The sequence below is a fragment of the Montipora foliosa genome, chromosome 3 (genome assembly GCF_036669935.1).
Source record: "Montipora foliosa isolate CH-2021 chromosome 3, ASM3666993v2, whole genome shotgun sequence".
NCBI classification, from domain to species: Eukaryota; Metazoa; Cnidaria; class Anthozoa; order Scleractinia; family Acroporidae; genus Montipora; species Montipora foliosa.
The window spans coordinates 52,562,863-52,578,457 of record NC_090871.1 but is presented as its reverse complement, the minus strand read 5'-3'; the positions used below and the strand labels follow the sequence as shown (position 1 = coordinate 52,578,457).

Sequence of the window (15,595 nt, the reverse complement as noted above, 5' to 3'; positions counted from 1 at the left end):
CGAGTCAACAACGAAACAAAATCATCTCTCTATTTCATCAACCAAGGTTAACAACTTCCATCTCCTTCATTCTTTCAAAGAAACTTGTTTGATTTTAGCATATTACAGGCCTGTTAGCTGCAGATAGCGAGTAACTTCTCACAAGACAGAGGCAGATCACAATAACAGATGTGTCAAAAAATGTATGTAATTACATGCACGACGATTTTGACATGCGTCACGAAGCCTTCCTAAAAAAAACAGCTCTGAACGAGAGGTAAACGCTTTAAGGTCATGAGCTTTTGTTATATAAACACCAATGAAATACCAGGTGAGCTTTCACGCAAAAACATGACATCGTCACAAAAGAAAAGATCACCATTGCTATGGTTATATAATAAATCGCGCCGTTGTTCTACGTTGGGCCTACAAAAAATATTACAGTGAAATGATTTGGTATTTCATTGGTGTTTACATGATACTGAACAGACCATAACATGACCGCTTGGAGATCCGAAATCCGCGCGGCCATGTAATATCCTCTGTTCCGAAGCTTGTATCACCTGGTAAGGTTTGGTTCCAAGTTGCTGTTTTGTAACTTTCAGGATGCAAGAAAACTCTGTTGGCTTTGCAGTCGACATTTTCATTTTCTTGTTGAATTCTTCTGATTCCAATATCTAAAATAAGCCGAGCAAAATTCTGAATAAGTGGCAACAACGGAACTGAGGCCAGTTTCGTATTCTAACGGTTGGACTGGATCTAGCATGAGATGGAGGCTAATGCGGGCAAATTAATTTGCATTTCAAAAGATTTGCCCGCATTGGCCTACATTTCATGCTAGATCCAGTCCAGCCGTGAGAATTCGAAAATGGTCTATTATCCCTTCCACTTGACCTACTTGTTCGTTTCCAGTACCTCACGCCCACAACAAGCCCAAGAGACACTTCCTGATCGACTGGAGTGGCGCTGTGGCTTGGGTCAGGTTTTGGCAAAGCGGAACATATTGTTCCAGTAGTGGGCGCATGGAATAAACGAATTTTCAAGCCGAAATTTTTGTACAATGGAAAGCGCCCAGGATTGCATTCGCAAAGAAAACTCGAACCCAGGCTCTTTCTCTTTTCCTCCGTCGTTGAGAGTTTGAAACTCTTTACTGCTGTATTTGCGGGAAACGTACCTCTGACTTAATTTACAAAAAGACCAATGAAAACGAAAATTGAGCAAAACATTAAGGAAAACACAAAAGTCAAACTATTACTGTGAAAAAAAAAACAAAAATTTGAAATAGTAAAATTACATCTCTTATTCAACATCATTCACCAGCAAAACGGGGTTAAAACTGAAAAGCTCTAACATTGTTATGAAAACAAAAGACTTAGCAGATTATACCCGAATGTTCAGTTACATACAAGGAAACTGAACAATGCGATCAAAAGATCTCCGCAGTTGCGCAGTTTAGTTGAGCGTATCGCAGAGTTGAAGATCGCTTCAAAACAATCTCTGTGCAACGGCGTTTCGTATATCACTCCTTTGCACCCCACACTCACCTCTAATAAGAATGGTGCCACTGGTATGTAAGTGTCAGTTGCCTCTGATAACAAGTTCAGTGAACGGATACAATGAAATCGCAGGGGATAATATCTTGCAGCCGGCACCATTCTTAAAAAAAAAAGAGAGCATTAACAACATTTAACACAGAGAACGCTCACGAAAGTCTTTTCGGGGAAGGAAGAGTGATGAGTGGGTCAAAACGGTGGTGTGAGGTGCGGTATCGCGGAAGATTAATTCCGTTTTTAAAGGGACGAGTCATGGTACATTTAAAGACGAGGACGCACCATAAAAGGCGTGGTGCCTTAGCACATGCAAATGATTTTATCAATCAACCGTCGACGCAAGCGAAATCTGTGATAATAGGACATTTGCATGATGACGCCATTTGACTACAAGTACCAGAATCCTGGAACATATAGGAACTGCGGATATGAAATTCATTCCTCAAGGGAACAGTAGAGCCCACAAATGACCAGCTCCCAACGTCAGTGGCTTCATAGCCCAGTTGGTTAGAGCGTCGCACCGGTATCGCGAGGTCACGGGTTCAAACCCCGTTGAAGTCCTGAATTTTTCAGGCTTCTTTACGCAATTGCAAAAATTGCGTTCGTAACTGCGAGGATCATAGCTTCACTTGAAACTTAATTCTGGTAGTTGTAGTCATATGACGCTATCGTGAAAGTTGCCTATTTGTGCAATAAAAAAGCCCCTTATGGTAAGGTGTCCGTAATATGTCATAAAATGTTATGTCGTTCTTTTTGTAAATCCCCACGCTCTTTTTCTCGCAATAGAAATATCTTCTCTGGCTTCCGTCTCCGTGTTACTATTTGTTGATCACCATCTTGGATAATTAATCAGTCGTGCTTGAATGAATTTGAACAAAAGGAGTGCGTAAAGCGACCCCTTTTATATAGTGCGTCTTCGTGTTTAACGCAGTGCAAATGAGACGCAAAGTGGTTTTCTGCAATCTCGCACCTTAGTGAAAAGTTGTTGGCTTTGTCCCCTATTATTCACGCACAGAGTGGGGGTCTTTCGACCCCCAGTGTTGATTCACTAAAAGGATTGTGAGACGGGGTCTAAAGTTTATAGTCCTTATACAACAAGACTTGAAAGCCTAACCATCTGCAGACGAAATTAAAAAGGCAGCACTTCTCCTCAGTTATTTTTAAGACCCCAAGAGTTCGTCTGACGGGGGAAACCGCGACTTCTCGCACTGAAGTCCGATGCGCAACCAAATGAGCCACCGGTCGTCTAATAGTACAATAACTGGAACGAAGTTGGCTAAACGAACACATTTGGTTTCTGACCCTAGGAGTGGTCTGTGAACGAGGTCGATTGGAAAAGCACTCCTTTCGCGTAAACATAATCTCAAATGAAAGTCTACTCCATAAACTTCGCTTTGGCCTTTTTCTAGTTGTTATATTCATTCTGCTCTATAAAGCAAAATAATGCTACTTCGGTCATTCTGAACAGAATAAATCTCAAAACATTAGCGTGCGTGCAGACTTTCCAATTTTTCGTAGCATCCCGAGTCATGCGAGTAGCAAAAAGCTGCGAGGCAGGGAGGCGACTGGGGCGAAATAGCCCCAGTATTCATGCAGGCGGCTTCACCGCTTCTTCTCCGCGCGTAAGACTCACGCTGCCACTTAAAATTGAAGAGCCTTGTCGAAAGGCTCCCCAAAAGCATGCAAGTCGAATGTTCCTCGTATTCTACTTACAGGGTGGTCTTAAAAGGATGCGCGTAGAGACTCACTTGATTGCGCCGATTACAGTCTGTACTAGAGGATAGATGAGAGGATCCAGAACTCCATTGCATTTCACTTCGCTGATAACACGACACCACAAATGAAGGCAGTGAATATACTGCCAGTTATACACCGTCTGATATGAATCCTGCAACAACAACATTGACTCATTAGATACATGCCACGGTTTCCTGAAAGAAGATACTACGATGAGCTCTGAGCTACCATTGTCAAGAAGGGTTGAGACTTTTCCAATTTTCAAACCTTTTGCACCAATGACTTGCAAGAACGCTTTCAATACCTTAAGCAAGCCGCACGCAACGTTTTTGAGATGCAGGCGGCAACCGGAAGAGAACGTTTCGCATGCCAGGACAGTAGTGTCTCGCAGATTTTTAACCTAATCATCTCTAATGGAGAAAAGATACTTCACAATATAAATGTGTTTGTGTGAAGACCGCGTCTCAAATATGGCGCGTGCTTAAGTTCCCTAAAGTTGTTCGGGTGTTGAGGGAGGTGGGGGTGGTGGGGGCACGAATGACCCAGCCGTGGAGCAACTTTGTTTTGGCAGGTAGGGAGGGGCAGCGAGAGCTGCAAAAATAACATTTACTTAATAATTTTTTTTAGTAGGAAAAGGACGTTAAAAATGCCTGACATGCCTCAACGACTTTGCCAAAGGACTCCCGCTCTGTTGTGTTTAAGGCGCAGTTACACTGTGAAATGTTTCGTGCAACTTGTCTCACAATGTTTTGGCGACACTGTGACGGTACAAGTTGAACGAAACATTTTACAGTGTAACATACCCTGCAACGGTCAAAATCGTTGCGAGACAAGTTGCACGAAAAGTATAATCTAATTCTAATTTTGCCACCTTGTCTCGCAACGATTTTGGCTGTTGCAGGGTATGTTACACTGTGAAATGTTTCGTGCAACTTGTATTGCCACGGTGTCGCCAAAACAGTGCGAGACAAGTTGCACGAAACATTTCACAGTGTAACAGCGCCTTTAGAGTTAAAAAGTTAAAAGTTGTTTCTTTCGTTTGTCCATTCAGGTCTATTGATTTTTTTTTTTAACCAATCTCGAGAGCGCTTGTATTTGCGACCTTTTGAATGGCGTGCGATTCCCATAGCGAGTTCGAGTTTTTAGCTCTGACCCTGCACAATTGAAAAATAAGCTCAACCTCCAAACCCAGCGCCCATGCTCGGAACTGAAACCTGGTTCGTGAGGTGGCATTCGTCCCGAATACCCTTAATTAGATGCACGCGGATTTCGATAAGCGTCACGAAGTGTCTCTTCCCCCCAACTTCAACATCACTCGTGTCTCGGAATACAGATGATTAACGTCCGAAAGTGTCCCCCAAATGCTGCTCCTCAAGTAAGGATTGACAGCTGTATTTACCCTAAGCTAAAATATAACGCTACCGTTTACCCTTACCTTTTTATTGGAAATAGGCTTGGACTTAAAGTGCACATGAAACAATTTTTTTTCTATCTCCTTCTTGTTGCTTAACATCTTTAAAAAATGGATTTAAGTTTTAAAAGGGTTAGAAATTTCGGAAAAACCTTATTTTTGTGCTCGAAATACGCACAACTTGGTGTCGAAAGTGTCCATCGGACTGGGATCTAGTTAAAACAGGCACGTTGTTTGTGACGTCAACTTCTGTACTTGTGAAAATACACAACTTGTGCACTTGTGTACTTGTGAAAATTCGGCATGCATCACATTAGGTGCATTTCTATGCATAAGTGCAGACTTCAAGAATGCATCGCAACGACAACGCCAGAAAGCAATGAAATTATTGCCATGGGTTAAACAAGATCAGTGGTCGCGCTGCACGTGCAGCACGCATTTTGGTACATTTCTTTGTCGTGCTCCGCAAAACCTATGGCTGGATTGGTACCGTAACCCTCGTAAGTGGGCCGATTATAGATTTGTCCAACGCCAAATAATTTTAATCGTCCACTGGGAACCCCTTGAGCACGAAAGGGTTAATGACATCTATGTCTCCTCAAAAACAACGTTCGGGGAACCACCTCGGGGAAAGAGGGTTAACGACGTGAATCAAAGACGATGTCCCCTTTAACCCTTTGCCTCCTAAGAGTACAACTTATGGACTTGAACCTTTCACCCGTCTAATGCTAAGTAAAATCGTCTGGCGTTAGACAGAGGAAAATCTACAAGTAGCGTTGTTAGGAGGCAAAGGCGCTTTCCATTTGACAGAACTGACCGGCCAGACCGGGCAACTGGAAGGATTAACCTACAACGCCTTCAAATTAACACACGTCGAGGATGATATATACTCCTCGAGAAGAATGTGAGGGATTATCATGCAAGTGTTCCTTCAAATTGTCGCATTTTCTTAGTTTGCAAACTGACGGGTCTGGCCGAACAGTTTTGACAAAAGCAAAGCGCCCTTAAATGTTGTCAACCCTCTTGTCCCGAAGGGGTAACACAGTGGCGAGTAAAATCGTCTGGAATAAGACAGGATAAGGTATTAGTATACCAAAATTTGGTTTTATCAACTCCGTTGATAAAACCAAATTTTTGTATACTACTTCCCCACCGACGCAGCAACACAGTTTCTTTAGAAACTACCCCTTCATTCATAAGGTATTAGTACGCAGGAGGGTCACATTGAAAACTAATGGCTTTCTAGGGAAGAGTGTGTCACCCTGGCCAAAATGCAGGAATGGGACAAGGACACCATGTTCTTCATTTGGTGCACCTGTTGTGGTGCAATGAATAGATGGTTTCTAGAACATATATTTGGTCATTGGAATTGGATTAGCGTAATCGTTTGACACTTCAGTAAATACCTTCTTTTGGCGTATAATGGCATTTCTGAGATGAATCGCTAGCTGCCTGATGTACACAAAGGCATGCTGATAAGTAAGATGAGAATCCAAACTGAATATCTCCACCAACGAGTTCTGCATAAACACAATGACTGGCCTGGTCTTGGGAGACATGAACTTTGTATTCTTCACGAAATTCATGTATAGTTGCTGAAAGAGCAAGTACACAGAACACTTTATAAGCCAAGGTAATGACTACCCATAGCAGTTTGTTTTAACAAGTTAACCGTAAAACGTACATGTACTACTACTACTACAACATTTTAGACTAATTAACAATTAGACCCGTGGCCCGCAAGGGCTACGGGTCAATAGCCCATGAGACGATGCCGAATGGGCCCTGTGGCCCTTGAGGGCGAAGGGTCTAATTGTTTTAGTATTACCCAACTAGTCGGACAGAAAAGGCAATAATAAAGTTAGCAAATGCAAGTTGAAGAGATATTTATTTGGGAATAAAACGAAAGAAAGCGCTACGCTTTTCGCTACTCGAGGACTATTACTAATAGTCCTCTAGTAGCGTAGCCAATCAAAATGCAGGATTTGCATTAGTCCACTAGTTGGGTGATACTAACAACAAATTAGTCGATTTGATAACGAGTCACATTTGAAACTTTTAAAACATCACAAGTATCAGCTTTATCTACTCATTCCGATTTTATTATATGAAAATATCATGCCATTTTCTTTATAGTGCACTCAAAAAAATTTTCGCAATCAAATCTCAAGGAGAACTTTATGACTATAAAATGGGGTAAGATTTTAAAATATTTTTACCTTCACAATATCTACGTACAGTACAGTTATTATTTATTAAATTTTATGTCCAGTTGGGACAGAAAGAAACCTAGAAACATTTATCAGAAATAAAATTTGGTGACAGGGTTCTATTTGTTTTATTTAATTGTGAGACATGACCAGGATCAAGCAGGTCAAAATTAAAAGAACAAAAAGGAATCAAGAAAAAACTCAACTTTCAACGTTACCGGTGGGTATCTTTACATGCATGTTTTCCAGATAATTAACGGGAACACTTCACTCTTTCGTCTATAGAGTGTTTTCAAGTGACGTCACGGCTGCTATGTTGGTGTACCCAACTTATTTTCCAGAAATTGAGCTTTAATATCATGCAAACATTTTCTTTTGTTTTGGTGGAAGAACAGGGTTACTGATCACGTGAGTGAAAACACTCTATAACCCGCACTTCAAATTTTATTTATTTCACTTATCGAGTCCTTTCACAGAAACACATGAACCCAACAAAACGAGCCACTCACAACTGAGTGCTTCATAGCTCAGTTGGTAGAGCAATGCATCGGCATTGCAGAGGTTCATGGGTTCGAATCCAGCTCAAGTCGCCTTCGAGGATCACTTCTCTCTTTCATGCTAATATTGTGTTGTGAATTTATTAATAAGCACAGGACAGAAGCAAACCTTGACAGAGAAGTCAAGAAACGAGGAAGGCATCATTGTGGCCACATTCCGAATGCCAAGGAAAGCTAGCACCCTGACATGTTCCTCACCACTGCTCCACATCTTAACAAATTGCTAAAAGGCAATAAAAAATAAAATAATAAAACTCCCTAAGCATACTGGACTACCATGGGCTGTTCCAAGTTCAATAATCTTTAATTTCCTCTTGTGACATCAGTGTAATAGACCCTTCTCCAAAATGGCGGCAACGGATTTGAATGAGTTAAAAACTGAACTGAACGACAGACTGATACCAGAAATAGAAAGAGCACCTTTACTTTTAGTAACCCTGCAAAGTTTCAGCATATTCGGTCTTATATCAGCTGAGAAAATGTACGTTAAAATTTGACAAATTTACAGACGTTTGTATGACTGGGGGGTACACCCCATACAACCAATCATACAAGCCTCTGGAAAATTTTCATTTTTCAAGTTACTGATATAACACCTAATACCCTGAAACTTTGCAGGGTTACTAAAGTAAAGGTGTTCTTTCTATTTGCGGTATCAGTTTTTTAAATTTTAACTTATTTGAATTTTCGGCCGCCATTTTGGAGAAGGGTCTATTAGTTGACTGCAATTGCCAATAACGTGTCCACTAAGTGGCTGTGTACATGGTGGTTGTACATGTAGGGGAGGGGGAGGTACAGTAGGGTAATCCTAGAGAGTGGATGATCCTTGCAGCATAAGTTTCCTGTATTCACTCTAGTGCTAGAATATCTCTCATGTTAGAACCTTAATGGCTGAGAGATACAAATGTACACTGTATGAGGATCCTAGTACTTCAAGATCCTTCGAACATTTAAACTTCTTTCACTTGGAAGATCCAGTGATGACAGGGGTTCTGCAACTTCGTTCTATCAGTTATGAACCATAACTCCAACTGATATTTCTACAGGTACACCAAATTACATGTCCATGTATTTCACCCCCTAGGATCTACATAATGCAAGAATCTTCCTCCTTCTATGTGAACAGCAACTTAAACCTCAATTGAGTGGTTGGAAAACGATAACTCACCTTTGGGTGCTTTGTGGTGGATTGCGGAAAATTTGGTTCATTGCAAAATGATCGCAATGTTACTCAATCTTTTTTTCAATCTTTTTTTCTCCAGATTTTGAAAGTGTCTTTGGTTAACACCTGACTGGCAAAATTTTGAGCTTTGACTTTTGTCCAAAGGCTGTTTACTTTGAGTCTGCCATTATTCACGTTCAAAACTGACAGAGCCTGGTTAGATCTAGGGAAAAGTGAAATCATTTACTCACCAGCTTAAAATTTCACTGAAAATTTGAGAGTGTAAATGCAGCTTTTTATTGTATAAACAAAAAATATGAGTCTGAAAGACTGAAACTTCCATGTTCAATATAAATTTCAGCCACGTACACATCCACATATTGCATTCTTAAACTAGTGAGTCTACGGTACTGAGCTGTCTTTGACATCACGTTCACCATGATCCAGACCACTCAATCCGGAGTCGAGCACTCTAACCATGAGGCCACCGTGCCTCCCACGTACCACCACTGTACAATAACATTGTTGCAGATTAGCATCCAGTGTCAACCCATGAAGAGAGTTAAAATTGTTATTCACCTTAATGAAAGCTTTAGCCACTTTTGGGAAACATGCATAGTAAGGAGTCATTTGTTGTACATGTCGAAGGATTACACATAACATGGAAGGCTCAGCAAGAGTTTTAAGCAACTGCAAAGACAAAAATAGTGATTGATTACAGAAAGGGGACCCATATGGAGCTGGTTGAGAAGCTAATAACTGGGAAAAGAACATGTGAAAATAATGTGAAGGAAAACTGATGTCTACAGAATAAATTATGAATCATTTACATACTAGTCAACACGTTTGGAATGCAGTATTTGATTAATTATGTTCACATAACTAACTATAGGAAACATTAATATTTAATTGTTGTACATGTACTCTCAGGTCTTGGAACATACATTTGAATATTTTCACGTCATAAGTATTTGCAGGTGTTGGTGATGAAACACCATCAATACCCAGTTATTCCATGTGCACCTACATCAGGGCTCGAGACTAGCGGTAGCCAACTAGCCACAGGCTAGTGAAATTTCAGTTTAGGCTAGTAGATTTTGAGCTTTCAGAAGCCAATGGGGCTAGTAAGTATTTTGAAGCAGTGGAGTTCTGGATAAAAACAAAATTGAAAATTATTTCGTATGAATGGGGCAGAAGGAGAGAATAGAAACCAACAAAAACAGAAACTGTGAGCGGATTCTATGGAATTTATTGCCTTAGAAAATGATAAGTTGAAAAAAAAAAAACTAAAGAGGCAAACGCGGATTACAGTTTCCCTGCCCCACGTTACGAACGATTAATCACGTGTGAAATCATGCAGAACTTCTCGGCTGCTGTTAAAGCCTAGTTTCCATATGCGCGTAACTCCGTCCCAAACAATCGCAAGCACCTTCCGATAACTTGATCGCAAACAGTTTTCGTAAATGGGAACACCTTTTACGTTCATCTCAGACCAGTCGTCGATGATCGCAAACAAGACGCAAGAGATAGAAAATTTTCTATCGTTACGTGTTGTTCGCGACGAGTAGCAACGCAAAAGCGAGGAAACAACGATATGGAAACACAGTCGTAAACTGTTTCTGATTGTTTGCGATCAATCGACGATAACGTTTATGCACGGGATATGTTTTGACGAATAGTAATGAAAATGGCGTCCGAGTACGATTGTGGCAATGAGGATGTTCCTCAAACCAATGTGAATTTAATGAATATCATATTAAGGAAATACCGCACGCCAAATGTACCTGTAGTAAAGGTCTCGATCACGAAGAGCCAGTTCCTGCACTATTCTCACTGCATAATTAATTAGCTCATTGCAAAACACGCTGTTATTCCACCGCATTCCCCCGTTTTCACCCGTGCTATAGCGTCAGTAATGATTTGCGCCATTTGAAGTTTAAATTTGGTCTCTCCGCTGGGAGCGTGGTCTTTTCGTCCTGTACTCCACAAAGACAGTCGTCTTTTGCGACTCGCTCACCTCCCCTGGTGGCGGTTGACCAAGCCGTCCTATCTGCTCATATCCTCGTTGCATGCCTACATGTACTGCCTCGTCAGTCGCGGACTCTTCTCATAACTTAATCTTATGCGATGAGGTAATGAGTATGCAGTGAGGATATAGTACTATAATTTGATATTGGGTACGCTGCAGCCATTGCTGCTCCTCGAAAATTTATCGGACCCAAAATCGATGAAGTCTCTTGACAATTCCTCTCTGCCTTCTTCTTCGCAACAACTCCAACATAAGAAGAAGTTGAACACGATGTAAAAACCTATTTCTGCTTTTAATTTTGCGCCCTTTTCTTACGATGTCAAGAGATCAGGTTGCTTAAAGCAATCACGCATATGGAAAACAGATTCGCGAACACAATCGCAAAGTGACAGTGTTTGCGACGTTGTTACGTGTACATATAGAAACAGATCACGTACTTGTTTAGAAGTTGAATCCAAACATAATTTATTTCAAATTAAAAAAAAAGAAAGATATAATATGGAGCGACTGATCTTGTTTACTAGGAATGGTGAATCTCACATTAAAAGAGAGAAAAGTTGCTTGCGAGCACGGTGATTGATTCCGAAAAACCATTCAAGCACAAAACGCAAGGATTGCTGTTGAAACTATTAATTAAAAGAGAAATCTTATATGAGCCAATTCTGTCCTTCTGAATTTCCTTTTTATCAAATGTAAGATATTATTTTCCCGCATTCCGCTGCTTTTGCGCTCTATGCGTAGGATGGCGTTTTCACGTTGAAATTTCAATCGCAAAAGGCTCAAAGGAACAGCCTTTCAACTGACCTCCAAACGAGCATTTTAGCTTTATGTGCGGTTTATTTCTTAACTTACTTTATTCCGCGTTTTCCATACTCCAGTGCATTTGTGAGTTGCGGAGATATGGCAATGGTTCCGTGAAAATTGGCCTCAAGGCCGCGAAAACTTTGCGTTTGTGAGAAAAATACGGAAAACCGTACACTCCAGCTTATTTGCCCCGCTGTTGCGAGGATGGATATGAGAATATGGAAATATTTACTAAAAGCGCCGGTTGTGTTTGCAAATGTGAAATATTTTCGTGATAGTTTTCATTCTCGTCACCAGAGCCTCGGATCGACCCAAGGCTCTGGGAAACTCTATGTAGTGAGAACATGGGTCGTAGGGTTCTTGTAGTCAAAAATAGGCTATTTAAACGTTACGGCGCCTGCTAACTCCTCGCGCTAACATGAATGCACCAATTAGAGACGCTTTTGATTGTTCTTCACCAAAACCAATGAGAAGACAATTTGATTCAGGGTTCCCAAGAGCTCTCCCTCAGTCAAGAGAAAAGCTCTGGGGTCGAGATTGGATAGTTTTTATATATGAATGAAACTGCGCATGACGAGACTGGCTAGTGCAAATTTAGATTTGGCTAGTGAAATCAGACCTGATACTAGCCACTAGGCTAGTGAGCTGAAAAGTTAGTCTCGAGACCTGCCTACATGTAGTTCTGTACTTAATAATTATTTATCAGGTAATGCAAGCAATGCTACATTGTACACTTTTTACTTTACAGAACCTGTGTGGACTACCTCCCTGCTCAAGGGCAATCATATTAATTAACCATTCCTGTTGTGCGAATTTAATAATAATTATTATTATTCAATATCCCTATTACAATTATGTAATTTCCTTTGATACAAAAAGAGCCTTTAATTGCTAATAAAAACACCAAACAGTTGAGTTACATTACATCTGATTCAGTGGTGTTACCTTTAAGATGTCATTAAGGTAAAACTTAATTAGCGTTTTAACTTGAGGCCACTTGGGATGTGATGAAGGAAGTATTCTGAAAACATAAAAAAATAATGACTTGTTGTTGTTGACGTTGATAATCTGTAATGTGCATGCAAGCTTCTTAAATCAAGGTCAAATGGAAGCTGCTTGTATTATACACGTAAGGTTCAAAAGTAGAATGATCTAAAAGTATGTACTGTAATTATTACAATGAAATACCAAAAGAGCTTTCGCGCGAAAACAAGATATCTTCACACATGAACATAACATGTTATCTTCACATATGGAAAGATCACCGTTGCTATGGTTACATAATTATAAAAACGCGCCTTTCGATGCCTTTCGTGAAATGATTTAGTAGATGTATTTCATTGGTGTTTATATAATGAATAGAATATTACATGGTCACTTGGAGACATGAAATTTCTCTTCTAGTGTCTCTGCACGGCCATGTAATATCCTCTATTTATTTTGCTAGGATGTGTCTTTATAACCTAGTGTATTCTTCCATAATTATTATGTTTCTCACAGGTGGAATACCTCATAAGCTGATTCTTGGTTAGGAAGGAAGTCCTGAGAACAGGGCAAGAACTCTCTCAAACTTATAAGCCCACAAATAGAAACAATTAACTACAGCAGGACTCAGGCAAATCCTGTCCACGTGAGCGGTGAGTATTTTTACTTTTACAACTGTGCCATCCCCGCAATTGGTCTGTCTAACACAGGGTACTCCCAGTTGGTAAAAAGAAATTGACCCTGCTCAACGGGGCTTAATTTTCATACAGATGGGAACTACATGTACAATCGGTGACAAAATTAGTTGAGACACTTTGCCAAAAGAGGACACTGGTAACGACACTGTTTTCAAAGATAAAAGAAAAGTCCAAAAAGTACATATTTGGTGGGCAAAAACAATAGCTTCTCACGCTCTGCACGTGTGTTTTTCACTTTTGTCCATTTCTTTGCCGTGGTCAGCAAAGCAACAACGTGAAATTACCAAGTTTGAGGTGTTTTGGAGAACATCAGTGCCTGGAAATAAATTTTCATTTTTCTCCCCTAAATTAAGCGCTGCTAATAACAGGTTAATTTCTGAGGGACTGCCACACCTTTGTCACATTAAAAGGCTTGGAATAGTCACGAAGCGATCGCAATAACGTGAATTTATGTTTTTACATGACGTTCTCGTTGCCGTTCCCGTTGTCGTTGCTAAAGCTCCCTAATGTGCCGCGGTTGTAAAGGTTGTAGGCAACAGAAAGTAACACAACATTGTCCAGCGGTGAGAGGGAGGGGGGATGTTAGCGCCGAGCTGGAAATGGACCCAAAAGGAGAAGAGTGTCTCAACAATTTAGATGCCGATTGTACATGTAGCTAGACTGTTATCCATTAATTTGGTCACATTGTGAAGTATCAAGCAAGTACTTTAATTATATTTTGCTGAAAATGCAGCACCTACATGTAACTTCAGCGACAAACTCTCCTAATTCATAGTAAAATGGAGAAGGAATACACTGGCCTCTTTTCAGCCAAATCGAAGCCTAAACTACATCTCCATTGACGAGTTAACTTTACAGTTAAGGCCTTTATAAATACAGACAGCAGTTAAAAAATAATAATAATAAAATAATAATAATAATATTATTATTATTATTATTATTATTATTATTATTATTATTATTATTATTATGATGATGATGATGATGATGATGATGATGATGATGATGATGACGATGATGATGATGATGCCAGGATTGAGCAATAGTCATATGGATCTTCAAACAAATATTATTGATAAAGGGAATTCATGATCCCTGCAAATGAAAATGAAATTCTTCTTTTCTGATCTGCAAGTTACCTTTTCCCAGACTTTTTATGTGTGCTTCCTACATGATGGAACAATACTGGATAAACATGCTTTAGACAAAGCTGGACAATTCCATTGAACACTGAAATTTAAATCCAAACATTTTATTTGGTATTATAGCTAAAGAACAATTTGACGAAGTTGACTACTGCAAAGTTTTTATAAGGAACCCCCACTCCTACAATAACAACAAAAGGAAACAAAGTTTACAATTAAATTTGCACAATGCAAACTTTTTCGTTTAAGAAAAATAACACAAATTTCAGTATCATTATTTTATTTTCAATTTTAAACTTTTCTTGTTGCCACTATCTTGATAAATACATCTGTAATTTTGAGTGGTAATGGTTGCACATGCCCTACTAGTGTCATACTGTATAAAACAATATGATAATGACAATAATATTACTAACATTACATTAATGATTGTGTAGCATTTCCTCTGCTTTAAGCTTGCCTTTTAGGAATAGCAGTTGCTTGTCATGATAATGTTAGGTCTACAAACTAAGCAGTCTCAAAGAGGTTTGCCACCTAAATGCCCTGTGGTCTTTGAGTTTCTCAGTTCTCATTTTTTTAAAGAGCAATCCTTAATTACCTCAATGGAATTTGATTGTTTGGATGAAAGTACTGGTAGTCCTGAAAACGACTGTTGGTAGTGACTGACATTTTGACAACCTGAGCGGAACTCACCTTCAGTGTCAAGTTTCAGAGTCACTTGACTCTGAAGATGTATGTCCCTCAGTTGGTAGAGCAACCGTGAACTCAGCTCAAATCGATTTCATGGAAATGTACATGACTTTGTACATGTAATTACCACATCAACAATGTCTCAAAAAGTTTACCCCTTCTTGCTTCTTGTGTCTACATGTACATGTACCTGTGTCTCCCACAACCTTGAAAGTCAACTTCACTCGCAACTCATTATCTTCAAGGTCAAGAGCTCCATGGACTGCAGCACGGAAAGCTCTCAGAGATTGTTTCAAAGAGTAAATTGAATTTTTCTGAAAAAAAAAACAAACAAACAAGGTCAAGCCACAAAATTAATTAATTAATTTTACACAATTATCTTTTGTTAAGAAGTTAGCTTCTCAGATCTCCAAAAGACCAAAGGATGTTTTCAGAAAATCTAATACTAACAGTTACAGGTAGAGCTGTACAATGTATTATGACATCTTGACATTCTACAGTTGTATCTCAAGATATGTTTAGAAAGTACAGGTCAATGCAAAACTCATAACTTTATTCAGTCTGCTGACTGCTACTACATGTACAGTGTATATGTATATAATTTTTGTTTATAATAGATATGTGAAGTCCACTGCCCGT

General features: G+C 39.7%; 1 protein-coding gene across 1 annotated transcript in view; it reads right to left on the bottom strand.

Annotated features, from left to right (window-relative positions):
- Nucleotides 1-15,595, bottom strand: part of LOC137997648 (nucleolar complex protein 2 homolog) — a 50,934-nt gene that overhangs the window by 29,093 nt on the left and 6,246 nt on the right. The window contains exons 5-13 of the mRNA XM_068843753.1: nucleotides 15,147-15,270; nucleotides 14,261-14,351; nucleotides 12,385-12,460; nucleotides 9,186-9,296; nucleotides 7,554-7,667; nucleotides 6,084-6,272; nucleotides 3,278-3,417; nucleotides 1,524-1,635; nucleotides 543-656 (exon numbers count right to left, since the gene is read on the bottom strand). Of these exons, the coding sequence (XP_068699854.1) occupies nucleotides 543-656; nucleotides 1,524-1,635; nucleotides 3,278-3,417; nucleotides 6,084-6,272; nucleotides 7,554-7,667; nucleotides 9,186-9,296; nucleotides 12,385-12,460; nucleotides 14,261-14,351; nucleotides 15,147-15,270 (1,071 nt within the window). The remainder of the gene's footprint in view (nucleotides 1-542; nucleotides 657-1,523; nucleotides 1,636-3,277; nucleotides 3,418-6,083; nucleotides 6,273-7,553; nucleotides 7,668-9,185; nucleotides 9,297-12,384; nucleotides 12,461-14,260; nucleotides 14,352-15,146; nucleotides 15,271-15,595) is intronic.